Source organism: Prinia subflava, chromosome 23 (genome assembly GCF_021018805.1).
Source record: "Prinia subflava isolate CZ2003 ecotype Zambia chromosome 23, Cam_Psub_1.2, whole genome shotgun sequence".
Taxonomy (NCBI): Eukaryota; Metazoa; Chordata; class Aves; order Passeriformes; family Cisticolidae; genus Prinia; species Prinia subflava.
Genome location: NC_086269.1, coordinates 649,839 through 677,197, shown reverse-complemented (window position 1 = coordinate 677,197; position 27,359 = coordinate 649,839). Strand labels below are relative to the sequence as shown.

General features: G+C 55.2%; 4 protein-coding genes across 4 annotated transcripts; 2 read left to right on the top strand and 2 right to left on the bottom strand.

Moving 5' to 3' along the window:
• Positions 1 to 1,873, bottom strand: LOC134561425 (pleiotropic regulator 1-like). Its single transcript, XM_063418411.1, has one exon. It carries the CDS (start codon positions 1,676 to 1,678, stop codon positions 86 to 88), a length of 1,593 nt encoding a protein of 530 aa, XP_063274481.1. The 5' UTR covers positions 1,679 to 1,873; the 3' UTR covers positions 1 to 85.
• Positions 1,874 to 3,926: 2,053 nt separating this feature from the next.
• C23H6orf132 (chromosome 23 C6orf132 homolog) lies at positions 3,927 to 18,257 on the top strand. Its single transcript, XM_063418441.1, has 5 exons — positions 3,927 to 4,179; positions 7,598 to 7,713; positions 11,416 to 11,491; positions 11,814 to 14,691; positions 14,997 to 18,257. The coding sequence occupies exons 1-5, from the start codon at positions 4,029 to 4,031 to the stop codon at positions 15,097 to 15,099; spliced, it is 3,324 nt and encodes a 1,107-aa protein (XP_063274511.1). The 5' UTR covers positions 3,927 to 4,028; the 3' UTR covers positions 15,100 to 18,257.
• A 2,628-nt stretch (positions 18,258 to 20,885) lies between these two features.
• On the bottom strand, positions 20,886 to 24,317 carry WDR77 (WD repeat domain 77). The gene is made up of 10 exons (XM_063418444.1): positions 24,134 to 24,317; positions 23,842 to 24,027; positions 23,573 to 23,714; positions 23,454 to 23,503; positions 23,106 to 23,176; positions 22,698 to 22,752; positions 22,374 to 22,445; positions 22,176 to 22,284; positions 21,651 to 21,719; positions 20,886 to 21,336 (listed from the first exon to the last, which is right to left on the bottom strand). Exons 1-10 carry the CDS (start codon positions 24,315 to 24,317, stop codon positions 21,177 to 21,179), a joined length of 1,098 nt encoding a protein of 365 aa, XP_063274514.1. The 3' UTR covers positions 20,886 to 21,176.
• A 104-nt stretch (positions 24,318 to 24,421) lies between these two features.
• On the top strand, positions 24,422 to 27,287 carry ATP5PB (ATP synthase peripheral stalk-membrane subunit b). Its single transcript, XM_063418443.1, has 7 exons — positions 24,422 to 24,561; positions 24,665 to 24,707; positions 25,158 to 25,303; positions 25,416 to 25,579; positions 26,358 to 26,483; positions 26,624 to 26,803; positions 27,114 to 27,287. The coding sequence occupies exons 1-7, from the start codon at positions 24,534 to 24,536 to the stop codon at positions 27,183 to 27,185; spliced, it is 759 nt and encodes a 252-aa protein (XP_063274513.1). The 5' UTR covers positions 24,422 to 24,533; the 3' UTR covers positions 27,186 to 27,287.
• The last annotated feature ends 72 nt before the right edge of the window (positions 27,288 to 27,359 follow it).

Below are 27,359 nucleotides of genomic sequence, written 5' to 3'. Positions count from 1 at the left end.
AAAATACAATTTAGTACAATACAAGCTGAAATAAAAAAATACAATTTAATATAAAACATGTTAAAATAGCATCAAAACAAGAGAATTAGTATCTTGCAGCACTAAAATCTGTTTTCTTGCCAGCTTTTGGCTCGCAGCTGAAAGGATGGGTTGCTTCAGTCGCAGTATGATCTTCCTTGTATACCTTTATGGTTTTATCAGATTCAGCTGTCAGCAATGTGGTCCCTGTCTGGTCAAAAGCACAAGCAAATATTGCGGAAGGACCCTGCTGCACAGGTGCCTGTATTCTCTGGAAATTGTATCCACTTCTCCAGTCCCAAAGGTGCACAGAACCATCGGCACCTCCCGAGGCCAGAACACCATCAGAATTCACAGCCAGCGCGTTTATAAGAGCCTTGTGACCAGAGAGGTCCTGAATGAAGTCTCCATATGGGAGTTTCCACTGCTTAATCTGGTCTGGAGCAGCAGATGCAAACGTGTAATACCTGGGATGCAGCACTACTGCTCTTGCAGATTTCTGGTGATCTGTCAGAGTCACTCGAGCTCTTGCTGCCACCAGGTCCCAGAGCCGCACGGTGGTGTCGTGGCTGCCTGTAATGATTTGTGGTTCTTCAGCCTGGCACTTCACGGTTGCTACTGCACTTGTGTGCCCTGACAGCGTTTGCACGCTGGCCTCTGTCCGTGGATCCCACACCCGGACTGTTGTGTCTCGGCCACACGTCACCAGCACATCTGTTGTGGGACGCAAGTCTAAGCCATAGACAGTGGTTACATGACCGCGGTAATGTCTGATAATCTTATTGTATTCAAGGTCCCAGCACTGCACCTCCCCGTATCCTCCACAGGAAAAGACATATGGACTTCTTGCACTGACTGCCACCCCTCGGACGACACTGTTGTGTCCCTTGAAAGACAGTTTCAGTATGCCACTAGCAAGGTCCCAAATCTTGATGGTTCTGTCATCAGAGCCAGTAACAAACCACCGATTTCCTGGTTCTACTGCAATACATCTCACACTTTTCAGGTGAACTCTGATAACTCTGTGGAGTTTCCAAGGTGGATGCCACTGAGGTTTGGGCATGGTTGGAGCCCTCCTTGGTATTAATGGAGGAATTCTGTATCCACCAGCTTCCCCCACAGCCACAGAAGGCTGTGAATGCTGAGATATTCCAGCATGCCTGTAAAGGCCACCCACACCAGGGGCTCTCCAGTTTGCATCCATGTGCTGGGGAGCAGGAGGAGCTGCAGCTGAGGATGGGGCTGCAGATTCACTCGGCATCCTCCACACATCCGCGTACGCTGCCCTAGGCACACCAGGTCCAGGTGGGCACGGGCCTCCAGCACTTACCTCATACTCAGCTCCTTGTCCTTGCCGTCCAGAGGGCTGTTTGTGTCCATAGGGATCCCACACGCTGCTGGGGCCTCTGCTCTCCCTCAGGTTCTCTTGCAGCGTGGGCATGTGCAGCGCTGGCCTGTACTGCGGGTGCAGCTTGGGTGCCTTACTCACCCTGTGACTTTCCTCATCCCACAGGGTAGGCTTGGCATAATCAGCTAAAAACATGTTGTGGGTTCTCTTCAAAGGCCTGGACACAGGTGGGAGCACGGAATGCATTTGGGCTTCCCCTGCCACGGCTCTGCCAATGTTCCCCTGCCACAGCCTCTCTGGAGCCACTGCCATCGCCTTCCCTGCGTCCAGCCCGCCGCTCTCCTCTGCTCCCGAGATTATTTGCAGCAATATTAAGTTCTTACCTAAATCCTGTAACCTTGAACCTTACCTGCAGCAGTTCCTTCAAGTTTGGAAATAATCAGCTCACAGAAAAAAAAAGGGTTTCTGCTCAAGCAGACAAAGGCAGGCTACAAGCTGACACCCCGGTCAGGGTGCTGGCAGCAGCCCGAGGTGATGTTACCTGCACTCCTCCGGTGAGGCAGGGATCCTGCAGAAGGGCAGAGTTCTCCTCTGAAGGTCCAGCGGAGCTGTAGAAGGGTCCGGTGTTCCTCTGGGAGTCCAGTGGAAACTGGGTGCCCTCCTGTTCCAAGGCCCAGGTTTTATGCAGGTAGGAATGCCTGGCTCCTCCCCCTGGGCGGAGCTTCTCACAATGGGGATGATAAAACTTTATCAGTCATGGAGCATCTCACAATGGGATGATAAGGTTTTATCAGGCATGCAGGGAGACTTGATGGCCCATTAACACAGAAGATATCTCCTGGAAGGAGGATGGGTCAAGTGGAAGAGATAAAGAAAACTGCCCCACTTGGTTTTGAGAGTTGGCCCATTAACTGAAGACCCACCCCCTCCACCCAGAGATAAGAGGGGTGGGTCATGGAAGAGATAAGGAACAATGCCCCACTTGGTTTTAACGGATGGTGATAGAATTACATACTCCTGGTTACATCTTGCATTGCAACCTAAGACAGTTAAATATTACTTTTCTACATTGTAAAATATAGCGTTATTTTATTTTAAGATATAAAACAACTCTGACTAAAACAGCTGTGATGAAACACAGCTTCTGATATTTCCAACAAATATGAGCTTTGTGAATAAAGAATTTGCTTTCAGCATGAAGAAAATGGACTGTCAGCCTGATTTATTCCAATAATCCTGTGATCCTGTGTTTATGTAACCTGTGTTTCTGTGATTCTGTGTTTCTGTGATCCCATATTTCTGTGACCCTGTGTTTCTGTATTTCTGTGATTCTGTGTGTCTGTGTTTCTGTGATCCTGTGTTTCTGTGATTCTGTGTTTCTGTGATCCCGTGTTTCTGTGATCCCATGTTTCTGTGACCCTGTGTTTCTGTGGTTCTGTGATTCTGTGTTTCTGTGATCCTGTGATGCTGTGTTTCTCTGATTTTGTGATCCTGTATTTCTGTGATCCTGTGTTTCTGTGATTCTGTGTTTCTGTATTTCTGTGATTTTGTGTTTCTGTGTTTCTGTGATCCCGTGTTTCTGTGACCCTGTGTTTCTGTGGTTCTGTGATCTCCTCTGCCACAGCCTCGGGGTTTGACATTTTCATTTTCCTTTTCCTTCCCCCTTTCCCGTTCATAATTCCCATTAAATGCTGTCTCATCATCTGTGCCACGATTAGAATTTATTTTTGGAATATCATAACAGTGCCCATTTTTCATTCTTCGCAGGAGATCTAATGTGGTCCTTTAATTTGTTCTTTAAAGCAAACAAGAAGATGCTTTTCACAAGAAAACCATCATTTTAAAGTGATTAAATATGTGATACTTATCACTGAAAACAAGAAATCCACATTGATCTGATTCTCAAAAAGTAGGTAGAGATAGAAAGAGGTGTAAGAACCTGAAGTTGGAAACTGTGTTTCAGAGTTAATGTTTTGACAACGATTTTGGGTTTAAAGTTCTCCAGAATTCCCTGCATTAATTAGCAGCTAATGTTACTCATTAACTCTCAATTTTTACTTGAATGGCCCAAAAATTTGTTATCAGTGCTAGAAATTTGCTTTTGTACCTGAAACTAGAAATGGTTTGGGGTCAAGTCCCATCGCCTTCAAGGATTTGCAGGAAAAACACCGAGACCCTGCGAGCCCCCCGGTCCCACCGGGAGTTCCTGGGTGAAGGGGAAGGGACAGAGAACCACGGCAGGGGGAGAGAGGGGAGAGCCCGGGGCTTCGGGCTGAGGGAGCGGCCGGAGCCGCCTCGGGGAGGTTTGGGTGGATGTCAGGGAGAGGCTCCCAGGCAGGGGTGGCGGGCACTGGGGAGGCTCTCCGGAGCTCCGGGGGCGCTCGGACAGAGGGGTCGGACACCGGCTGCGGGTTCGGGTGTCTGTGCAGGGCCAGCAGCCGCTCTGGGACGGGACCGCTGCGGCTTGGCTCGCTCGGAGCTCCCGGAGGCTCCCGGTGATCCCCGGGCCGGGGCACCTGGCGGAGGAGGGCGGGCCGGGGCACCTGGCCGAGGGCGGGCCGGGGGTGGGGTGGGACCGTCCCCGCCCTCCGGAGCCTCTCGGCCCCGTTCCCCGCCGGTGCCGGGGGATGCCCGGCCGGGAGCAGCGCCCGGCTCGGCCAGGATGAAGAAGCACCACCCGCACTCGGTGCAGGGCACCTTCAGCCGCCTCTTCGGCAAGCGCCACTCCAGCCCCACCGCCACGTCCCTGTTCGCCACCAACCCGCCCTGGATCTTCACGCAGGAGGTGACCTCGGACAGCGCGGGTGGCACCGGTCAGTGTCCCCCGCGGGCCGTGCGGGGTCGGGACGGGCCGGTCCCGGCGGGAGGAGGCCGGGCCGGGGTCGGGGGCTCCGCTGCTGCCGGCGGGGAAGCTCCGGGAGCTCTCGGGGCACCGGGATGCGGCAAAGAGCCCCAGAGCTGAGCCCCGAGCGGGCGCGGAGCCTCCGCACCTCGGCCGGGCCGGCTGCGGCTCTGGGCGGGTTAAACTCGGCTAAAAGGGCCCGAGGAGCGGCTGTGAATTTGTTTTATTGCTTCCCGTCGCGCTTTCCCACGCCATGTTTGATCTGCGCCTTCCCAGGTTTGGGTTATTTACTCATAAACCTGTTTCTAGCAGGGCTGTGAGCGGGGAGGGAGCTGAGGGTTGCATATTCCTCGGGATTTATTTGTGTTTCTTTGTGGTTTTAATTGCAATACGGTGCCCTGGAGGCTCATGTAGGAGGGAGCCAAATTAATAGCAATGGAGCCAGGTAGATAGAAGATAGCGCTTTGTGGATGAAGTTTGGTGGCTGTAGGAGCCCAGTAAACTCTTCCAAGATTAACAGAAATGGAAGTGCTGCCTGCTGAGCTGTGCAGGGTATTGTCACTGAAAGCAGCTGCGAGGTGGTTACACCCCACAGGCCAAGCTGCTGAAACCAAGATAAAATTGAAATGTGACAGGGAGTTTCGTGCAACTCTGCAACCTTGAAGGAAAATTGCTGATTTCTAACTGTCGTAAATCTGAGGAGGATTCCAGCTTCTCTCTGATGTGGTTTGGATTAAAAAAAAAAAAAAAAGGAAAGAAGTTGCTGTGTCTGCTTATTGCAAGCCTGCTTTCCGTGGCTGCAGTTCTGCAGTGGCAGTACAGAAGCTTTCTGCTCCGGTGTGGGTCAGACTGTGAAGGAAAAGCCGGGAATGCTGAAGCCTGAGCCCAAGGCACAGCTGCTGAACGGCTCCTTAGCGTCCTCCGGGCGTTTCTGCCCGGAATTTGGCGTGTGGAGGGTGCAGTGGCTGTGACAGTGTGACAGTGGCAGTGGCCGTGGCAGTGACAGTGGCGGTGTGGCAGTGACAGTGGCAGTGGCACGGCGGCAGAGGGGCACGTTCACGGTGTGCGGGGCGGGTGAGGAGGGGACAGCGGCCCCGGGACAGCCCCGTTGTGCCCGGGCCCAGCACGGTCCTGCCCCGCTCCTGGGACGTTTCCTGCACAGCTCCGTGCCAGGAGGAGCCTCTGCTCCTGCTGATCCCCACCTCGGTTTCTCATACAGAGTAAACACAAGTTAAGCAATGTGCGATGGGTGTAGGTTTGCATGTCCCTGACTCAGAGATTCCTGAATATAGTGACTGATGCCACCTCCTCCTCCTCCTCCTCCCGGGAGCTGTGGGGACCCCGGCTCAAACCTGCTGCACCTCCTCCAGGTGATGCAAGCCCGGGGAGGAAGACATTCCATTACATGCGTGGCGAATTGTTTATTTAATTTCCCATGGCTGAGCAAACACAAATGTCTCCAGGACAGGCTGAATGTCAAAAAGTGGCCGAAGCAAGGCCAGTGCTTTGAGCCAGCTGCTTCCCACAGCTTCCAAGGGTGCATTTCCTGATCCCTCCTTCCAGGAAACGAGGCTGGCAGAGCTCAGGTCTTGCTGGTGACGGGCTCCCAGCAGGCAAGTCCTGTTTATCTAGCAAAGAAAACACAACTACAAGCACTTCATTTTACTTTAATTAAAGCATTCAGGATAGCAATGCTTAGTAATCTAGGATCAAAGTCCTTGTGATCTTTAATCCAGTTTCTCACTGCGTTTACCTAGTGACTTGTTAAATATAAAACACATCATTTCAAGTCTCAGAACTCCTCTGTCACTGCTCAGACTGTCTGAGTCCAAACTCTCCTGTTGCCTTGGCCTTAATTCCTGCTCCTTACTCACTGAATGTGGGGTCACCCACAAAATTAATCATGGCAGAATCACAGAGTGGTTTGGGTGGAAAGGGACCATAAAACTCATTCCACTCCCTGTCATGTTCCACTAGGTCAGGCTGCTCCAAGTCCCATCCAGCCTGGCCTTGAAAACATCCAGACAATTTGCTGGCACCTCTGTCCTCCCCGGGACTCCGGCAGCTCCTCCTGGGTGCTTGGGCCCCTCCCAGGCAGGGACGTGGTAAAGCCTTGGTAGGACCATGCTGAAGCACAGATTTATTGGTGATTTGGAAGCTGGAGAAAATGTCCTCTGTATAAAGAATCACCGGTAGTGGGAGAGGTTTGGTGTGAGGCAGGGGAAGCTGTGATTGCCTGCAAGGGCAGCGGCAGCAGGGCAGGTACTCCTGGGGCTGGCCCAGGGTAACCTGGGCGGCAGTGGGTGGGAGAAGGGAAAAGCTGACGTGCTGCTGGGCTCTGTGGTGTGTTTGAAGGTTGTGTGGAATGCATCTGTCCCTCAGCAGAGGCTGTGCTGCCTCACGCCCAGCCCCTGGTGTGGTCAGGTTTTCATTCCAGGTGCTCATGCAAGTGCTTTCGTCTGTGGGACGCACTCAGAGGCTCAGCTCCTGAGCTCCCTCCTCCTTTTTCACTAGACTTGGTTTAAAGCTGTTTCCCTGGGAGCTCCCTCCTGATTTCTGCCCATCCTTCTCCTCCCTCACTATCAGAGTCTGCTGTTGGGAGCACTCCTGCAGCTTTCCCTTCAATCCCAGCCATTTTGCTGCTCCCCCTCCTCCCTCAAACCCTCAGATTCTCTTTAATGTCGGTCTCCTTGGCTACGAGTTATTTGTGTATCTCCTTCCAGCCAAGGTGGGGTTTACGTGCTTCAGGATTTCTGCTTGTTAATTCATGCTGCTAATCAGACACAAAGAACGTAATTAAATTAATTTTATGAGCTTTATTCACTGTCAGAAATAGACCGGCCCAAGAGGTGTGGCTCAAGGTGAAAGCACAAGGCTGGGAACCAGGAATTGCTGATGGCTTCTCCTGCCTGTCACAGCAGGGCCCTGTGACTTCCTGCCCTGGTGTCTCCCTCCATCCACGGCAGTATTTTGTGGGAAGTCACCTAAAGCAGGCTGGAGAGTGGGAGTGTTGTGGAGCACCTGGAGTCGCCCCTGTGGGATGTCAGGGCAGGGAGGGCAGGAGCTGTCCCTCCTCCTGGTCAGCTCAATTCCAGCTGCTCAGATCAGCCGGGATCCCATCCTGATCCTTCTGAGCTGCTTCAGTTCCATCCCCTGAGCTCAGGGAAGGCTCTCAGAGCTCTGCAGGTGTGTCAGGGTTGTGAGTGCCTGTCCTGCACACACGGGACCCTGCTCTCCCTGTCTCCCACCCAGGATTTCCTCAGGACCTGCTGGGCTTTGCGCACTCCTGGGATGCAGCAAACTCCCCAGGGCTCTCTTTAAACCCCCACGGTGTTTTTTTCACCAGTGCCGAGCTCGGCGCTGCTGCTGACAGTGTGCTCTGCCCTCAGGTGACGTGATTGAGGTGTACTACGGGGACAATCGCTTCGGGACCGTGACAGACTCGGGCACTGCCACCCTCAAGCCCCGTCCGAGGGTCCGGCCGCTGCTGACGTTCCTGCCCCTGGTGAGTGCCAAACCAGCCAGGCTGGCTCTGCTCTCAGCCCCCAGCCAGGAGAGCAGGAGCAAAGAGCAAATCTGCTCTGTAATGACACAGGGTGCGAGGGATTAGGAGGGATCTGAGCTCAGGGCTGTGTGGGGCATGGACCAGGCACTCGGGGGAGAGGTGTGAGCCCGTCAGACTTGCATTTTCAATTAAAAAATAATTGCTGAGCACGGAGATGATAGATCAGGCTCGCACTGCCGTTTATCTCACCACTGCTGGCAGGGCCTGTCCCAGGATCAGGTTGTTGCTGGAACCAGCAGTGCTGAACCGAGTCCTGCTGCAGCACAGGAATGAGGTGATGCTGTGGGTGTGCAGGGGATGATTCTTTTCAGTCTCTGTGTGGAAAAACCATTCCCTGCAGAGCTGCCAGCGCTGCTGCAGCAGCTGGGAGCAGGGCCTGGAGCAGCAAGGGCCAAAACAGCCAGAGCAGAGGGCCTGGAGGTGGCTGTGACTCCCAAAGCCAGGCTTGTCTGTGGCTGGCTTTGAGGAACCCTATGCAGCTCTTTCCAGAGGTCCCTAAAAAGCACAGCGAGGCTCAGGATTTACAGAATCCCAGGGTCTGGGTTGGAGGGGACCTTAAAATTCACCTTATTCCACCCCCTTCCACCGGAGCAGGGTGCTCAGAGAGGCTCTGGAGATGACAGTAGTTAAATTGAAGTGATAACCTGCAGGTCACCAGGTCATTGAAGACAATAAAATGTTTAAATCCTTTGGTCTTGACAAGGAGGTGATCTCTGCTAATGGAAGAGTGTTTAGCAGAGGGATTAACGGCAGGAATGCCCTCGGGACAAATCCTAAGGGCTGTCACCCAAGCCCTGGTGCTGCTGCTGCCCATGGAGGCACAGCTGGCCCTGGGGCTCTTTTTTCCCTTGTGTGGGTCCCTCACAAACCTGGGCCTCTCCTCTGGCAGTAACAGCTTTACCTGAAGGAATCAGTAGGAAAAGGCAGCGTTTTGAAGGATGGGTCTGTGTTGGGTGTTTGCACTCTTTTGGTGAGGTTTGATCATGATTTGATCTGGCACAGACTCTTCTGCTGCCACGCACATACCTGCACCAGGTACACACCTGCACGGGGCTGTTCTGCAGCTCTGCCTTAACCCTTTCCCCCACCCACGGGAGCAGCTCGCAGTGAGTCAGGAGGATGCACACGCCCTGCCCCGCAGCTCCTGTGCCTCTGCACCTGGCAGCTCTTCCCACAGGAGCACCTTCCTTCCCCCTGCCCCGGGCTGCCCCAAGGAATCAGGGCAGGGCAGGGTCCCCTCACGTCCCCCTGCCCACCTGGATCCCCCAACACTGAAGGTCCAGGGGGAGCTTTGGCATCCCGGGGGAATCAATTCCTTCAGCAGGGCACACACTGCCCCAGCTCACAAACAGGGAGTTTGGGGACAGCACTTCGTATTCAGGGAGATTCTTGACCTCTCTGAGACCCCGGGGTGCTCAGCAGTTTTTGTATTTTGGGGTGGCTTTTGCAACGGGCAGCCTCAAACCTTGGTCATTTAATGGGTGCTGAGAGCTCGGGGAGCTGGGGGCCGTGGGGACAGGCAGGCTCCCTTCACGGGGGACATGTCACTGTTCCAGGGATGAAGAGTGATTCCTCGTGGTTACAGTGAAAGCTTCCCCCCACGGGATCCTCAGCAGGCACAAATCTGATTCAGGTACCACAAACTGGAAATGCAGGTTCCTGGCACAGCACCCAGAGCCTGCTCTGAATCAGCTGGAGGTTTTCTGTGCTGGCCACACCCCGAGCAAACACCAGGAACAATCTTCCCAACCATCTCCGCACACTGGCAGCGTGCTGGGGATGCTTTCCATTTCAGCAGCCAGCTCATGACGTGGGGATGGGTGGTTTTTGAGAGATGCTGAGCATTAGCAACCACCACAGAAGGTTTTGGTGATGAACAGGCTTGCCCAGTTTGAAGTGACACGTCCAAAATTACTGCTCCTTTATGAAGTGCAGACTGTGACCTGCAGCTTTGCATAGCTCTCTTCTGACTGCCAGTCCCTTCCCAGTCCCCTCCAAACTGTGGTGCTGCTGGTAGAGCTCACACATCTCAGCTTCCCTGCTGTCGAACAGGCACTCCCGGGGCGCTCTGGAAACCAGCACAATGGATTTCCATAGCAAATGGGAACTGCTGGGGTTTTTTTCTTTGTGATTTTGGTATCTCATTGCTCTGGGCAATTTAACTGTCAGTCTCTTGAACTGCCCTCTTGGCCTTTGGCTTCCCTCTGGCTCTCAGATGAAGTTCAGGATCTGCCCTCGTGCCTTTGCAGCTCTTGGCTTCTCCACCAGCACGGAGTTGTCTGGTCCTTGTGCCGTCCCAGGGATCTGAATTCCCTCACTCCTGGGTCACCAGTAACTGGCACATTCCCCTGTGGTTATAGTGAGTCTTTGCTAATCTGCAGGGTGATGGATGCAGCAAGTAAAATATGTGTGTTTTCCTCTTATTTTGGCCAAAGCTGGGGCATTCCAGGGCTCTTCCGCAGGAGCTGCTGTGGAATCAGCCCTGCCCCAGCAGCTCCCGAGCTCCCCAGGCAGGGCAGTGTGTAACTGTGATGTGCCCCTGGATGGGGCTCCACGAACAAACCCAAGTGACCTGTGATCCAGGAGACTTTGGAATCCCGTAGCAATCCCATGTAGGAATGGTGATAAGGGCAGTTAAAGGCAAAGGGCAGGGGCTCAATCATTATCCAGGCTTTTGTGTGCAGGAAATGGCTCGGGGAGAGGCGCAGGCTGATGGCAGGATAACAATTCCTTTGTCAAGGGCCGTTAGCAGCGCGAACAGCTGCCGGGGTGAGCAGGAATGCGGCGGGGTGGATGTGGAGCCGGGGAATGGCACGGTGTCCCCGGCTGGATGCTCCCTCGGAGCTTTGTGTCTTTCTGACATCGCGGTGCCCCGAGCTGCCCCCGGGAGCTGGGGACAGCCCGGCCGTGCCAGGTGCCCTGCATGCCCTGGTGTGTCCCCGAGCCACCCCGGCCCCTCGGAGCCGCCCCAGCCGAGAGTCAGGGCACAGGAGAGGTTTCTGCTGCCGGCACAGCCCGCACCGGCGCTCCAGGTGAGTCACCCTGCCCGGATGTCTCACGCTGGGTGGCTCCAATCACCCGGAGAGCCTTCGCTTCAGGCGTCCTCCCAGATGTGTAGGCTGCCAAATTGCTGGTCCTGTACCAGCTCAAGGCACTGCTGAGTTCCCAGCATGATCGTGAAGGGAGGAATTGAGCGTGGAACACAAACCACCCAGGGAGCAGCTTTCCCCAGTGCTCAGATATGCCGGTGCCAGTTTCCCCACAGGCTGGAGGTCTGTCTGGGACCTCAGCGCGGAGTGTACGTGACTGTGGCAGTGCTTGCTGCAGAAAAATGCCCCCCGAGCCCAGGGGAGCTGCTCAGTCCGCTGGCTCAGGGATGGCGAGGAGCCGGGGAGCCCCGAGGGGGATGTGAAGCAGCTGAACTCCTCTCCAGCCCTGGCGGGAGTTGTGTCCATGCAGCCCCAATCACTTCACTCATCCCCTCCACCCCTGTCAGCAGCAGCTTCCACAGAGACCTCCGGATCGCAGACACTGCCCCGGGTCCCATCAGGGCTTGTGTGCACAAATTACCGGCTGCCTGCCAGCCCTTTGCTCTGATCCCTGGGTGCAAGACTGACAGCTCTGTTTTCTCACCTCTTGCAGAACGCCCAAGAATCCCACGGGGTGGCTGTGCCAACGCCGTCGGTGCCAAAAGACTTTGAGGAAAAGGCAGCTCTTGGTAAGGGATGTTCTCTGTGGAGCCCTGGCCAGCACCAAGTGCTCCCCAAGCCCTCAGGGCAGGAAATGTGTGTGTATGAGCTCCGGAGCAGACAGTCTGCTCATATATTTTCATGCTAAAATAGAGCTTGCTATTAATTATTGTTTGAAGTCATTGAAAATTAATTAATTCCTAAGGGGTGAGGCAGAGGGGCTGTTATAGCTCAGGAAGGTTTAGGCAAGCCTGGCAAGGGGCTGGCTCCCCGGGCAGGCCGCTGGCACGGCCAGGCTGGCCCAGGCTGCTGGAGAGGTGCTCACAGGCTGTGCTCTCGCTGCTCTTGCAGGCTCTGGCTCCCAGCTCAATGGCAATTACCGGATGTACAGCTCGGTGGGGGACCTGCGCCCGCAGGCCCTCCATGGGGATGACCTGGATGAAGACATCCCCCCACCGCCATCGGTGCCCCCGCCGCCCCCTCCAGCAGCGCCTGCGCCACCCCCTCTGGTCTCGCCAGTCCCACCACCCCCCGAAATGCTGCCACCGCCGCCACCACCGCCATCAGAGACGGTGCCACCTCCACCCGAGATAGTGCCACCTCCACCCGAGATAGTGCCACCGCCACCTGAGATAGTGCCACCACCCCCTGCTGTGGCAGCCCCGCCGCCTCCCGCCTCGGCCCTGTCCTCCCCCAGCACTCCGGCTCCTCCAGACTTCATCCCACCAGCCCCGCCAGGTGCCCGGGACCCCGCGCCCTTCGCCCCCAGCATCTCCAAGTGGAAATCGGAGACAGTGCTGAACACAAGGCAGGCGGATGCCGAGGGGCCGCTCTGCCCCGCTGAGGCCGGGGTGCCCGCAGCCCCCAGCCCCAAGGAGAGCCTGCAGCCCAAGCCCGAGCCCCACCTCACCTTCCCCAGGTCGTTCAAGGTGCCGCCGCCGGCCCCGGCGCGCTCCTCGTCCATCCCGGTGCAGGAGGGCCAGCCCGGGCGGCAGGAGCCCGTCCCCCGGCAGCCCCACGCCCGGCCACCCCTCCCACCCTGCTTCACCATCAGACCCGCGGCCAAGGCGCGGCTGGGAGAAGCCGAGCAGAGAAATTCCGGGCTCAGACAGGGCCTTGGGAAGCCGGCTGCACCCCCTGCACTGAGCCCCAAGCCAGGCCCAGGGCTCAGCCAAGGGGCAAATCCCGCTGGCCGCCGGTCCCCACTGCCGGGCTCCGAGGGGGAGAAGATTCCCCAGCTGAAAACAGCCGGGAGAGACTCCCCTCCAAAATCCAAACCTCTCACCGCAAACGACCTGGATCTCCCTCCTCCGGACTACCCGACCTGCGAGGATGACTGGAAGGACGCCAACAACCTGAACAAGCTGCGGGACGAGCTGTCGGCCCTGCTGCGCTCCCCGCGCCGGGACGAGCGGCCGCTGGAGAGGCCGGGTGCTCCCCAGCCCCTGGACAGTGCTCCCAGCTGTGCTGGCAGCCATGAGCCAGGGCTCAGCGAGCCCCAACCCGCCAGGAAGGACACGGGGTTATCCAAAGGAGGGGAGAGTGAGAAGAAGGAGGTGCCCAGCAGCCCCCCCAGCACCAGTGGGGGCTCTCCCAGCACTGCAGGCACCGCCCCGGAGAGCGGCCCGGACACGCAGCCCCGCAGCGTGATGACCATCAGGAATGAGCTGGAGGCTGTGCTGTCCCTGAAGAAGGAGGGGAAACCTGCCCCGGGGCTCAGCAGCCAGAAGCAGGGTGTGGAGAATGGCATCAGCACCCCACAGGCGAGGAAGAGCCCCCCTGACACGAGTGACTCAGTGGTGCCAAAACCAGTCCCCAGCCCGCTCCCAGCCCCAGTGGCGGCCGTGGAGAAGGATGAGACAGATGCCGAGGACCACCCTGCTGCTGGCAAGGTGACAGAGGATGTGAGCCCTGCTCCTGGGTCCCTCAAGAGCAGCGTGAGTCCCCCAGACCCACCTCAGGGACCGGCAGAGGAGCCCCCTGCTCCCACCCCCTCCTCGCCCGCTGTGTCCCCTGCACAGAGCCCGGCAGCACCGCCCAGCCCGGCCGTCTTCCAGTACAAAGTGCACCGGGCTGGGGCCAGCTCGGCCGAGCCGCCCCATGCCCCGGGCTCGGCGGAACCCCCCAGCCCCAGGAGCTCTGCCAGCAGCCCCCCGGACAGCTCGGGCGCGGGGCAGGAGGAGGTGCTGATCCACCCGGTGACGGGGGAGCGCGTGGAGCGCGGCTCGCCCATGGCGCTGCTGCTGGCAGCCCGGCAGCGCGCCCAGCGCGGCCGCCCGGGGGGGGACGGGGCAGCCACGCCGAGGGCGAAGCCACCCCTGAGGCTCAGCAGCGCCTCGTCGGACACCACCTCCACCAGCTTCTTCCGCCACGAGTCCAAGCCCGGCTCCTTCACCGTGGTGCCTCGGCCGTCTGCGGCCAGTCCGGAGGGGCCCGGCTGGAGCAAAGCCCCCTCCTTCTCCAGCTCATCGGAGCAGGGCCGGGCCGTGCGGGCGGCGGGCGAGGCGCAGCCCCCCGGGCCCCGCCGAGCCGCCGCCTCCAGCCTGCTCCGGGGCCTGCTGGACTCGGGGCAGCCGGGCCAGCCCGGCCCAGCCTGGCACACGGCGCCCAGGGAGGAGGAGAACGGGGACATGGCACTGGACTTTGGAATCATCCCCCCACCCCCCGAATTCAGCAACGAGGGGGACGAGGGTCCCCTCCCAAGCCGGGAGCAGAACCGCAAGTGCCCCAGCGTCCCTGACAGCAGCCGGGGCTCGGGCGAGCCGCGCTATTTCAGGTGGGCTGGCTACAGCCGCAGCTACGGGGGCAACCAGGAGCCAGCAGCTCCGCTGCCCTCCGAGAAGAGCTGGAGGAACGGCGACTTCACACCGCAGTACCCGGACCACAGCAGCTCCACGAGTTTCCCCAGCCACGGCCCCAACCCGCGCCCGCTGATCAAGAAGCGCCTGTACATGTCCGAGCCCGACAGCTCCTACCCCCGGTCAGCTGCAGCCCCCCGGGCCTCGGGCACCCTCTCCTCCTACGGCGCCGGGGGGTTCAGCTCCGCGGCCGGGGAGGGCTCTCGCCGCCTGGGCTCTGCCCACAGGAGCGGCCCCTCGGGCGCCCAGGGCCGGCGGGCGTCCACGGACGCTGCAGGGAAGCCCACAGCCTACGGCGGCACCGCGGCCGACGCCAAGTACAAGGGGCAGAACGGGGACTTCCAGCCCAGCAGCGCTCTGACAGCCAGCAGGTACGTGCCCCCCGAGCCCACCCCGGCCTGTCCTCGTGTCCCTCGGCCCCAGAGCAGCACTGGGGCTGCAGAGAAGCGGCTGACCCTTGGCTCCTGCTCGCTCCCAGCTCCGGCTGCTGCCACGGTCCGAGGGCAGGGACAGTTCCCTGGCTCCTCCCTGGTGCCAGCTGTGGCCCCAGTGCCCACCTCCCTCCCCTCCCCGCCTCACTGAGTGCAGACACGGAGCAGTGAATGCATCACTGCAGTACTGCCTGCACGCCAGGGTTTGCCGGGCTCTCGTGACTTGCCCTCTGCTCTCCCTCCAGGCCTGCCCACGGCACCTCGCACTACGGGGGACCCTCCAACACCTTCACGGTGCGGCCCGGGAGCCGCCAGCCCATCTCCTACGGCTACCAGGGCCACCGGTAGGCCGGGCCTCGGGGCCGCCGCGCCGGCGTCGCCTGTGGAGGGACAGGAAGGTGCCAGCTCGGTCCCTCCCTTCTCTACGGGCACCAGGGACGGTCCCAGCCCAGCCTGAAAATGCACTTGCTTGAAACTGCTGATGGAGAAGGTGGGGAATGAGCCCAAGACTTGGACTTTCCTCAAAAGACTCATGGAGAGTAGTTACTGCGGAGGGCAGGCCACTGCCTTGTTACGTGAGCAAACGTGGTTTCCCTTTTCCCACTTTCCCTCCTGGATTATTTTCAGAATATAAATATTCCTGATAGGCCGTCTAGGAAAGCCAAAGAGCATCCTCAGCTCTCTTTAAAGGGCATCACCACTGGAAAGATTGATTTCAGTTGTTTTTTTAATTGGTTTAACTCCGGCATGTTTGGCAGCAGGGGGAAACCAACTGAGAGATGTGCACAATGGAAGCAAAGCAGTGTATAGCTAAATGTCAGAGATTTAAATCAGAGTGTGAGGCCAGTGGGATAGGAGGAGAGTTTAGGATGCCTAGATCCTGACCCTTTCTGTCCTTCAAGAGTTTGGAGTAAATCAGTTGTGCCTTAAACCCATCAGTGCCTGTCCTGCCAAGCCGGGCTCTGACCCCTTCTCCAGGAGCAGCTTTGGGAGCAGGGGCCTTGCTTTGCTGTGCCTTTGGTCACTGTAAATGTTTCTGTTGGTAATTATTCCTCTGGAAGGAGGCTGTGAGGCCTGGCTGGATGGCTGTAAAGCACTTTGGAGACCTAGGACACGGAGCAATCCTTTTCCTTGGGCCGGTGGGTGCCAGCGACTCGCCCAGGTGCTGTTCTGCTGCTGCTGCTGTCCCCGAGGGGTCTCTGCCACTTCACGCCTGTGTAACCCTCAAAGTGTCCTTGTGACCTGCTCTGCTGAGCCTTGGCTTCCCTGTGTGTGACCCAGGGACCGAGCAGCTGAATGTCAGTGTGTATTTGTGCTGTGTGACCCGGGGACCGAGCAGCTGAATTTCAGTGTGTGTTTGTGCTGGTGGGGTGTGGGGTGTCTGCAGGGACACCCCGAAGGGAGCTGGCTCCCCTCGGTGCCTCTCCGGGTGCTGCCTGTGCAGGGCTGGGAGCCGGGAGAGCTTCAAGAGGTTTCAGCTTCCAGAGAGAGCAGCGGGGCCTCACGAGAGCTGACCTGAGTTGTGAATAGCCAACCTCCTGAAACAGAAACAGAATCTTCCTCCTAGGTAAACCTGCTGAAAATCACTGTAAGATAACTGTAAAAACGTGTAGAGAATATTTTCTAACCACTGACAAACTAAAAGCACTTTGAGACATGAGTCTGTTTTTATGGAAAGCACTTTCTATTTTCAATGCTATAAATGCCACTGTTCCACTGCAGCTTACCCTGCCTGGCACACACCTGGATGTGGCCTGCAAGCAGATCTTGCTCTACAATTCAGCTCAAAATCAGGGATAAATTTTCCTTCACAGTGGAATTCTCAATAGTTATCTTGATATTGGAGTCATGTCATTGACATTCTATGTTTTGTGTTATTTCCAGCTTTACCTAATAATTTAACAGCCCTTTCAGATATTGCAGCAGCTTTAAAGTCTTCTTAACTTGACTTTGCTGTGAATAAAATGAAAATGCAAATACAGTAATCAGTCTAATAGCTAATTCAAAGGGCATTTTTATACCAGTAAGTCACAGTGACTTGGAAGATTTCCATTGCTCACCCCAGCTAATATTGAAATAATAGGCTTTAAATATCTGGGTGTTGGTCTTTTAAAAAATATGGAGAAAAGTGACTATGGACTAACTATAAGGACATTTAAGTGTGCCAAGTGTCATGTGGAATACCAGCTGCCCCAAAACATGGAATTTTCTCCATGCAAGGAGCACCCTGAGCATTCTCAACCATCTGTAGAAGTAAATCTGTGATCCCCCTTGAGGGGCTCCAGGTCATGTTTGGGTATTGGATGAAGTTTCACCAGTTTAACTTGAAAGCAAACAAAGAAGTCTCTTTGATAAGGCTGCAGCTTAATGTTTTTTTCTTCCTGATACTGTTTTGGGTTTGTTTTGTTGTGGTTTTTATTCAAAATAATAAGCTATAATTGCAAATGAGCTCTCAAAAACAATTTTAAGGCTGGGTGGGCAATTTCAGCTTTTGATGCTGACTTTGCCCAGAACTGGGGAGGGCAGAGGGTATGTGTGCAATCCTCCACCTCAAGAATTCTTCCAAATTGGCATCTCCCCAACACAAGTGGTTTTTTTTCTTTCATTTTAGAGAAAAATGTGACACTCCAATGTTGGCACCTGCTTTAAATGTCACATTTACTACTTCTCCCAGACTCACAATTCATGTGTAGTTGAAATATGGTCTCAGTCACCACGGAGTGTCTCATTTCTACCAGACATAGTTGTTTTAATGTAGTATTAGAAGTGTGATACTGTAAGTCAGCTTTATGAAATTGCCATTCTTCATTCAGGAACACCATGCTGGGACTGCACACGGGACTGAGCTGTCACTAAATCAGGTTGGACTCTGCTCCCAGTCGTAGGACTGGTTAGCATGCAGGTTTTCAGCAGTGGAAACACTTCTATTCTTCAAACACTTTGGACTATCCCTGCTTGTTTTGAATGCATTCAGCAAATTCTGGTATTTCAGTAACAGCTCACCATTGATTCTGGGGCCATGGTGACAAAGGAAGCACTGTCAGAGGTGTTGGCAGCCCGAGCACTCGGGACAGAGTTGGATCTCTCAGGAGACTGCAGGGATGGGGGAGAGCCCCTCTTCCTGGGCAGGTAACTCTGCCAGGTCCGCGCATAAACTGTCCTCGCATTCCTGGCCCTGCTCCTCCCAGCTCCTTCACTATAGAAACTTAGCAAGAGTAAGAAACAAAACGAAGGGGTATTGATGGAGCTGAGCACCCTGCCTCAGCCCCGTGCTGAGAGCAATCCTGAAGCCTGAGTCTGGAGTTATTCTCACTTCACCCTCTCTGATGCAGGGTGGTAATTCAAGTTGTGATACAACTTCAATTATCCCCTGCAGCTGCCTCTTCCTCACAAGTTCCTGCTAGGGGAGTGTAACAGAGCTTTAGCTGTAAAGTATTGAACAAAGTCTCTTATTTATGAGTGCCATTGAACACCAACCTTCTCGCATTAAACATTTCTGGATGTTTTATTACATGTGTGGTCTGACTTTTTTTTTAGTGTTGCTTCCATGGTCTGTCTGCTGCAGGACTGAGAAGTTTGCACGTCCCTGAAAGGACAGGGAAATGTAGCTCAGCAAGGGTTTGAGTTTCAGCTTACCCAGGGCCTGGTCCCGTTTCTCTGAGCAGCTGATCCAAAGCCTGTGGCCATTTCAGTGTTGCAGAAGCGCAGTCAGGGCGTGAAGGGGCAGCTGAGCCCCAGCTCTGTCACTCACACCCGGCTGGTTGGGCAGGCTGGCAGAGCTGGGGCAGCTTCTATAAATAGTCCTTGGGCTGGAGCTGTTCATTAGGGACGAAACTCTCCTACCTGGTGCAAGCCCCAACTCGACTGCTGTGCCCAAACTGCAAGCACAGTGTGAGCAATGCAAGCAGCAACATCAAAGGCTTGTCTGCAGAGCAGCTGCCTTGCTCCACTCAGAATTAAACTGATTTGCATTCTCATCTCCTGCATCCAGCTCCGGCTACAGACGCAGGCTCTGTGTGAGGGAGGGACAGTGCAGGGTGTGCCTTGAAGCTTCTGCTGGAGCCACGGGATGTACCCAAGTGTCCCCAGACCTGAACGGTGGTGCAGGGACAGCTGAGCAGGTCAGAGCCCACAGAACTCCTTGGCAGGGAGCTGCAGCCCCAGCAAGGATTGCTGTGGATTGCTGGTGTTTGTGCTGTGCTGCCCACGGGTCCGTGGGACTTCACTGCAGCCTTGCCAGCGCTGGTACAACACCTCCGAGCCAGGCTGCACCCAGGAGTGACTCCAGAGCTGCTGCTCTTCTCTGCTGCTCCTCTGAGAGTGACAAACCCCAAGTGCAAGGGCTAGGAACCCCAAAAGCAGATACTCCTAAAGGCAACGGGCAGAGCTGGGGCACTGCTGCCTCACCCTTGCCAAGGGCAGCTGCTGCCATCCTGTGGCACAACAAACACCTGCCAAATGCTGAAGCATCGAGGGGTGTTTAGTCTTTAATTGTAAAAAAAAAGTTAATAGATCACCAATGACCTGCTCTCCCTACAGGTTTCACCATCCTCTGTGAGTCTTTTGCCATGGACCGTTGTTTTTTGCTCAGGTGTGGCAATATGAGAAACTTAATGCGGTTTAATGTCTCTCATTTGAACTTTTCTTTTTAGCTGTGCACAATGGAACCCCAAGTTCAGAGTTTTGGAAAGAAAAACTTCCTGAAAAGCAGCAGGGCCCAGAGCCTGCCTTGCACCAGTGCTGAAGAACTGCAGTACCCTGGCATTGAACAGGAATACGGTGAACATTTATTTAAGAACAGTTTTAATATCAGGGACTGAAATCACAACTTCAACTGTGTGGATGATCTCAGCTGGCTCTTCATGGCTACAGAAGTGGCCCAGTGAAACTTAAACCCAGTTACAAATGAAAACCATCTTCCAAGACAACTTTTTCAGAACCAGCACAAGACCTGTTTCAGTACAGCATCACAGGTCCCCAAGAGGGGACTTTGTGGTTCAAGGGGTATTTCTGAGGAAATGTGTCAGTTTTTATCATCATTTACCATTTCTGGTCATACACTGCTTTACAACAGGAAGTTGCTGTGAACACCTGTATGACTCTGGAATTTAAAAAGCGGCAAGTGAGGTTTACAAAGAGTATGAGAAAAATACAGAGACTGGCAAAGCTTAGTCTGCCTAAAAATGAACTGTGGGCTTTGCACAACTAAACCTATGTGTATGCAGAGACAGGAACTGGAAGCAGTGTACATTGAAGTGCTGCCATCATGCTAAAGAACTGGGGTAACATTCATTTCAACAGTATTTTTGATTTGTCAGTCAGGACTTGCTTAATTCTGCCTAGGAAATGCTAGGCTAGACCAAGCCATAGCTAGAGCAGCAGCAATGCATGCAGAGCAGTGACTTTCTCCAGGTAAACGTGTTCCAGGGAAACAGCTGAGTCAGAAATGTATGTGGTATGTGACAAACACACCTCTGCAGGTTCTGTGGAGTCAGGTTTGGGGGCAGGGGAATGTCCTGTCCCCTCAGTGCCAGCACAAGAAGTCACTTGTCACAAGTGCGTAGATCTGGGTCATCACTAAGCAGAGTCTGGTACAGGAGCAAGCAAATGACAACTGAAGTCCTCAGTCCAGTTTCTCCCTCACATAAACCTTTTGTTCACAGGTCTTATCCTTGAGTAAGCTGCCTTCAGCACAGAGGAGATGAACTGTGGTGTCAAAGAGCACAGCACCCACTCCCTCCTGGCTGCAGCCCCTGAACTGGCCCTGGGGCCCAGCCCGTGCTGGGAAGAACATCCCGGGATCCCAGCACCATCCCAGAGCTTCCCTGCAGGGCTCCAGCCGGGATCCTCTCTCTACACCCTGACACCAAACACTGGATTTTACACCAGCACAACCAGAGGCTCCATACTGGTACTGAGGCTGAATCCTGTCCACCACGTGCTGCTTTAAGGACAGCACTGGAACCCTTCTAGCCCCTGAATCCCCACAGGTATTTCCATTCCACCTGATTTACAGAGCAAAGAACTTGACTCAAGGGTGAGGCTCTCACATCTACCCAACAACAGGCAAGTTGCTAACCTCCCCCAAAAGCTTCTATTCATTCCATGGGTAGTCTAGAGAACTGAGCAAAGAATCAAGTCTTTTTGACTTTATTTCATTACACCTAATTCCCTGTCTCTCCAAGTCTCCTCTGTGCCTGAAGTCAATTTTTTTCTGAGTAAAACCAAAGTCTTTTATTACAGGAGAAGCCACTCCTGAGGGTGAAGCTTGGTTTGTAACTAACTTATGCCTAACTCAAAATTACTACAGGAACCTTCTTAGCCACAAGCTTCGAGGCAGACAGAGCCCCTCCAGCTCACACACCTGCGACTTCAGCAGAATCAAAGTGATGCCAGCAAGGAACTTGGACCACGAGTTTATAAAACTATTCTTTTACACAGTTGATTCCAGAAGCTTCACCAGCTGGTAGGGGAACAGTGTGATGCAAAACCTGATGATCCCATCCAACTGTAGTGAGCAAGGCATCATCTGAAGGAGACCAGGACAAGCCTTTTACAAAGTCTCGATGAGAACGGTTTCTGAACCTGGAAAACACAAGACTCCGTCAGCCATCACCACAGAGAATGGGGGCTTGTGCAGTCCCTAACTGCTGGTTTGTTGGGATGATGCTGCTGCTTAGGAACATTTTTAAGAAGCTGTGGCTGCCCCTGGATCCCTGGAAGTGTCCAAGGCCAGGCTGGACAGGGCTTGGAGCAGCCTGGCCTGGTGGGAGGTGTCCCTGCCAGGGCAGGGGTGGCACTGGATGGGCTTTGAGGTCCCTTCCAACCCAAACCATCCTTGTGTATTAATAATTAACTCGAGAAGACAACAGCAGTGAGTACATTCTGTCTGTACTTACACCTCAGAGAGGTCTGAGTCAAGAACAGCAACTGAACAGTCTTCACTGATGGAAGCCAGTAAGGGTGAACTAGAGAGAGACAAGAGCACAGTTAGAACAAGCAAATAAAAGAGTTTTTGGGGACAAACTTGTGAACAGCAGGATTCTAAGTGATCCTGACCCAGGCACAGTGTTATCAACTTACAAAAATCTTACAGAAATGTTTTCATCAGCATTTGGCAGGGTGCCAGTACGCTGAGTGGGAATATTCTATTAAAGTCTGAAAGCGAGTGATCCTTCCTTAATCAGAGGTGACTGTAATTAGAAAAATCCCCTCAGTGTGGCTCAGTAATTCTGGAACTGCAGAATTCTTTTCGTGGCCATTCCCACATGTCAGAAGTGAGACAGTGCTTGGTTTACTCTAGTCTCTGCTACAGTCTCCTTGACAAGAAGACCAAAACTGGCATTCTCATGGGTTTTACTCAAAAACAACTAAGGGTTTTAAGGGGATGCAGTCCCACGTCCTGTGGCAGAATCGTTCAGTACCTGTGTGCAGAGAAAGCAAAGCCTGTGATGCCTCGGGTGTGCACAGCGCTGCTCAGGGCAGAGTCAGGATTCTTTGTGTCCACCAGTGCAACTGTTCCACTTTCATCACCTGGGAGAGAGGGGGATTGGAGGTACCTGCAAGAACTGTGCTGTGAAAATAAGGACCTTGATTTGCCTGTTCAGAGTCCAGATTCTTACCCAGGACAAAGATGTCACTTTTCTGTGGATGCCACATGACTGAGGTAGGGAGGTAATTACAGGCACTGCAAACTGCGAGGGAAGAAAGAAACTGGGGTGAGTGTGGAAGGAGGCAGCACAAAGATATTCCTCATCTATCTCATTTAGCACTGCTACTGCATCAAGACAAGTGTTTTAAGCTTATTGTATTTCTGTGACAGTGTTAGGTCTCCTTAGTTTTTAACAGGGACATCACTAGATTGGGAGTTAGAAGTCAGGCGTAAAATAATTTATTTCTTCCAACACAAACTCACGCAGAAGCAGTGACTGCACACAGAGACATACCAATTCGGGTAGCTGGTTTGGGGCATCTGGTGTCCCAGAGTAAAATTCTGTTGTCCTATAAATCCAAAAGAAATTAGAAGAATTTTACAATTTCTTTGTGGCATAAATTCAGAATCACTACTGACTCACAGGCAAAATGACCCTGCCTTTTCCTCTGGGTTAAAATGATGCTGTCATTAAGTGCAGCCTCCAGTCATCCCCAGGGTAGAACTAAGAGCTCCCAAAATTTGATACAAACCTGTAGGAATCAGCTTGAGAAACTGATTATAAATTTATCAGACTAGAACACTGCAATAACACAGGCAGGCAGGCTACAACACAAGTGGTTTCTAAGTGCATTAAACTGTAAATAGCTAAAGTTAAATCTCATTTGAACAGGGTAGATTTAGACAATAGAGTGAGCTTTACCTCAGCACAGGACAGGAACACAGTGTCCTTACCAGGACAGGAAGCCACACATGTCACTGCATCGGAGTGAGCTACCAAAAGCACAAAAGGATAAAAGCCTCAAAGATTGTATCCATCCTCCCCACATATTCCCAAGGAGCTCCAGAGGCACAGCAGTTTAACAGTGATGCCCAGACAAGGGATAACTCCTGCTCAGCAGCATCCAGCTGCTTCCTACCACACTGATGCCCAATCCAACCACGGCCACAAGTCCTTGTGAGGGACTGAGGGAGCCGCACAAGGGGCCAGGGGTCAGTGCGGGGTGTAAAGGGGCTCACAAAGCAGAGACAGGGCTGGCTGGGCACTCACCTCGGTAGGAGTGCAGCACCGTCTGCTCCGGGATGTCCCAGACCTTCACGCTGTGGGCAAGAGCGAGCAGTGAGCGCCCAGCACGGCCCGGGCACGGCTGCCGGGCTGGGGACACTCACCAGAAATCCCTGCCCCCGCTGACAGCCTGGCTGCTGCCGGCCAGCACAGACACCGACGTCACGATGTCATCGTGCTCGTATTTACAGAACTTGTTCACGATGAGGCTCTCGTCCTCCTCCAGCTCCCACAGCTCCACCGCGCCTGGGGATGCAGGGGAACACCCGCCTCAGGGACAGGGACACCCGGCCCGAGGGACCGGGGGACAGCCAGTCCAGCGGAGGGGACAGACACACCCCAGCGAAGGATCGGGGACACCGCCACTGCTTACCGGAGTCGGAGGCCACCAGGATGCCCCTGTCCGCCAGCCAGCACAGGTCGGCGACCCCCGCCTCGGTCTGCACGCCCGCGGTGCAGAAGCCCTCGCTGGGGGCGCGCCGGGGCTCCGCGAACACCCACAGCGAGCCGGTCCAGCAGCGCCCGTTCAGCCCGGAGGCGCCCAGCAGCAGGGCCCCGTCTGCGGGAGAGACACGAGGGGAGGCGCGGGGAGACGCGCGGGGAGGCCCCGGGGCGCGCCCGAGGCTCCCGGGCCCGCCGGGCCCCCCGCGCCGCCGCCCCGCTACCTGCGCGGTACCGCGCGCGCTCCAGGTGCCGCTCCATGCAGGCGGGCGCGTTGGGCGGGATGTTCCACTCGCGGGCGGCCTCGGCCGCGGGCTCCCCATCCAGCGAGGCCGCGGGCGCCGCGGTGTCGGGCGGGGCGGGCGGCGGGGCCGCCTGGGGCAGCGGCAGCGGCAGCGGCTCCTCCATGGCGGCGGCGGCGGGGCCGGCGGCGCCCCCACGTGTCTCCCGCCGCCGCCTCCTCTCGCGAGAGCGCCCGCCCCGCGCCCGCCTCCCCGCGCTCTCGCGAGAGCTGCGCCGCCATCTCAGCGCCCGGCGGCGGCGGTCACCGAGCGGGACGAGGGCTCCGCGCCGCCGCTGCTGCTCACGGCCGTCCCCGCTTACCCTGCCCTGCCCTGCCCGGCCATGCTCTCCCGCCTCGTCCTGCGCGCCGGTGAGCCCCGGGGAATGCTGCCTCTCGGGGGGAACGGGGTGGCGGGCGGGGGGTGCTGGCCGAGCTCTGCCCTGACGCGCTCTCTGCCCTCTTGTCCCCTCAGTCCCCGCCGCGCTGAGGGCGCTGCCGCCGCCCGTCGCCGTGGGGTGAGTACCGGGGGAGCCCTCGGATACCGGCCGGGATTTGTGCTTAAACGGCGTTATTCTGGGGTTTCGGCTCTTATTTTTCTCATTCATGTTGTGGGAGTATAAAATAGGGACTGTGGGAAGGAACTTCTGGAGGTTATCTAGTCCCACCCACTTGCCGGGAGGAGGTGTGTCCAGTAAATGCCACCTTCTTCGAATCGCGGAATAGTCGGAGAGGACCCTAAAGCTCATCAGTTCCACCGGTGCCGTGGGCAGGGACTCCTTTCCTAGAGCAGGTCCGGCCTGGCCTTGGGCACTGCCAGGGATGGGGCAGCCAAACTTCTCTGGGCACCACTTACCTTCTCAGTTAATTAGAAATGTCTTTGAGCCTCATCTAAGGGCATTTTGGGGGACTATTTCTGACTATTTTTAAAATAAAAATCATAATTGAAATGTTCTCCTTGTTCACAGGGTGTTGCACACCACAAGACCACTGCACACAACTCAGCAGAGTCTGGCTCCTGTGCCACCTCTGCCTGAGAAGGGAGGAGAAGTTCGTCATGGTTTTATCCCCGAGGAGTTTTTCCAGTTTCTCTACCCTAAAACAGGAGTTACAGGTTAATATAAACTTTTACCTTGTGAGCCTTGGAAGTAGCTGCATCTTAGGTACTTGAGTTTATTGAGCCTTGTCATGCTTTATTCAGGTGATGTGCTCTGTTTTCTCTGTAGGGCCCTACATGCTGGGCACTGGCCTCGTGCTGTACCTGCTTTCCAAGGAGATCTACGTGGTGAACCACGAGACAGCAGCAGCTATCTGCATAATGTCAGTCATCATTTATGGCATCAAGAAGTTCGGGCCCAGTGTCGCAGCTTTTGCTGACAAACTTAACGAGGTAATGAGGAAACTGCAATTTGGTTTTGCAGTCGTTAGTGAGGAATGGTTCTGTTAATTAAATGGCTTCAAACTGGCCGAGGGCAGGGTTGGATGGGATGTTGGGAGGGAATTTGTCCGTGTGAGGGTGGGCAGGCTGTCGCTGTAGGATGCAAAATAAGTCACACTGACTCTATGACTTTTCAGAAGGCTATCGAGAGAGCTTTATTCAAAATACAATTTCCCTGTATACTACTTACAGAGGCTAATATGATTGGATGGTAAAGTTAACACCTCTGCAACCACATTGGTCAAGTCAGAGGGCCATCAAGAAGTCCCTCCTCTAAAAAGGAATGAATAACATAGATATAGTTAACAAAACATCTCCTTTTGTTTACAGCAAATTGCCTGGGAAAGAAATTTCACAATCCAAAACATCTCAGGCCTGAAATCAGGGCTACAGGCAGGCCCTGGCACAGGTTCCCAGAGCAGCTGGGGCTGCCCCTGGATCCCTGGCAGTGCCCAAGGCCAGGCTGGACGGGGCTGGAGCAGCCTGGCACAGAGGAAGGTGTCCCTGCCATGGCAGGGGTGGGATGGGATGGGATTTAAGTTCCCTTCAAGCCCAAACCAGTCTGGGATTCCATGGCTGATTGTGAGCCCTCCTTGTTGCCTTTAACCTCAGCCCTGGCTCGGGGCAGTTCACATCCATTTCTCTCAGCAACATCTCAGGATTAGTTGCAGGTCACTTGTTCTCCTTGCACCCAGCTCTGATTCTGAGGTGTGGGGTTCTCTCCTTGCAGGAGAAAATAGCCACAGCGAAGGCCATGAAGAGCGAGGCCATGCAGGCGCTGCAGACGGCCATCGAGGAGGAGAAGAAGGAGCAGTGGAGGGTGGAGGGGCGCTCGTACCTCTTCGACGCCAAGCGGGTGAGCGGGGTCCCCCTGCCCTGCCCTGCCTCGGGGCCCCCCTGCCCTGCCCTGCCTCGGGGCCCCCCTGCCCTGCCCTGCCTCGGGGCACGGCTGCTGCCAGGTGTGACCCCCGTGTCCCCCGTGTCCCCTCTGTGCAGAACAACATCGCGATGCTGCTGGAGACCAACTACCGCGAGCGCCTGCTGATGGTGTACAACGAGGTGAAGAGGAGGCTGGACTACCAGGTGGCCATGCAGAACCTGAAGCGGCAGAAGGAGCAGGAGCACATGATCCAGTGGGTGGAGAAGAACGTTGTGCAGAGCATCACACCTCAGCAGGTGCTTGCTGGGTTTTACCTGCTCTGTTTTACCCTGCACACAGATTGGCTGTTCAGGGATCCTGCCTCACGAGGTGATGGGTAACCTTGGCCAGGGGTGGGACTGGATGAGCTTTGAGGTCCCTTCCAGCCCAAACCTTCTGGGTTTCCATGAATCTCTGCTTTATTGGATGCAAATCTCTGGCTTCTTGAGCTACAGTTGCCTCCCTCTTAATCAGCTCATAGGTCTAGAAAGGTTTATGTGAAGTGCACTGAAATGTCTGTTGTGTGTGTTGAAATGTCTCCTGAAGGCTGTTTCCTGTCTCTTGCAGCAGAAGGAAAGCATTGCCAAGTGCATCCTGGACCTGAAGGCGCTGTCCAGGAGTGCCCAAGCAGCCGTGTGAGCAGCCCGAGCCCTCTGACATGTGTCAGTACCTCCTGTTGGAAACTGTACGACTCTAAAATATCATTAAACAGACAAAAAAACCCTCTGCTGTCTTTCACTAGCAACAGTCCCTGCCTGTTTGTGTTTGAAGTCACTGCATGGTCCCACCAACCACTGCAGCTGGTTTAGGGGG

Coding starts and splice junctions, on each gene's coding strand:
- LOC134561425 (XM_063418411.1), bottom strand. CDS start 1,678: ATGGCAGTGGCTCCAGAGAGGCTGTGGCAGGGGAACATTGGCAGAGCC.
- C23H6orf132 (XM_063418441.1), top strand. CDS start 4,029: ATGAAGAAGCACCACCCGCACTCGGTGCAGGGCACCTTCAGCCGCCTC. Junction 4,180..7,597: donor GGACAGCGCGGGTGGCACCG/GTCAGTGTCCCC, acceptor CTCTGCCCTCAG/GTGACGTGATTGAGGTGTAC. Junction 11,492..11,813: donor TGAGGAAAAGGCAGCTCTTG/GTAAGGGATGTT, acceptor CTGCTCTTGCAG/GCTCTGGCTCCCAGCTCAAT.
- WDR77 (XM_063418444.1), bottom strand. CDS start 24,317: ATGGAGGAGCCGCTGCCGCTGCCGCTGCCCCAGGCGGCCCCGCCGCCC. Junction 23,715..23,841: donor CCTGGTGGCCTCCGACTCCG/GTAAGCAGTGGC, acceptor CTGCATCCCCAG/GCGCGGTGGAGCTGTGGGAG. Junction 21,720..22,175: donor TTTGCTTTCTCTGCACACAG/GTACTGAACGAT, acceptor GTCTCTCTCTAG/TTCACCCTTACTGGCTTCCA.
- ATP5PB (XM_063418443.1), top strand. CDS start 24,534: ATGCTCTCCCGCCTCGTCCTGCGCGCCG. Junction 25,580..26,357: donor TTGCTGACAAACTTAACGAG/GTAATGAGGAAA, acceptor CTCTCCTTGCAG/GAGAAAATAGCCACAGCGAA. Junction 26,804..27,113: donor AGAGCATCACACCTCAGCAG/GTGCTTGCTGGG, acceptor TGTCTCTTGCAG/CAGAAGGAAAGCATTGCCAA.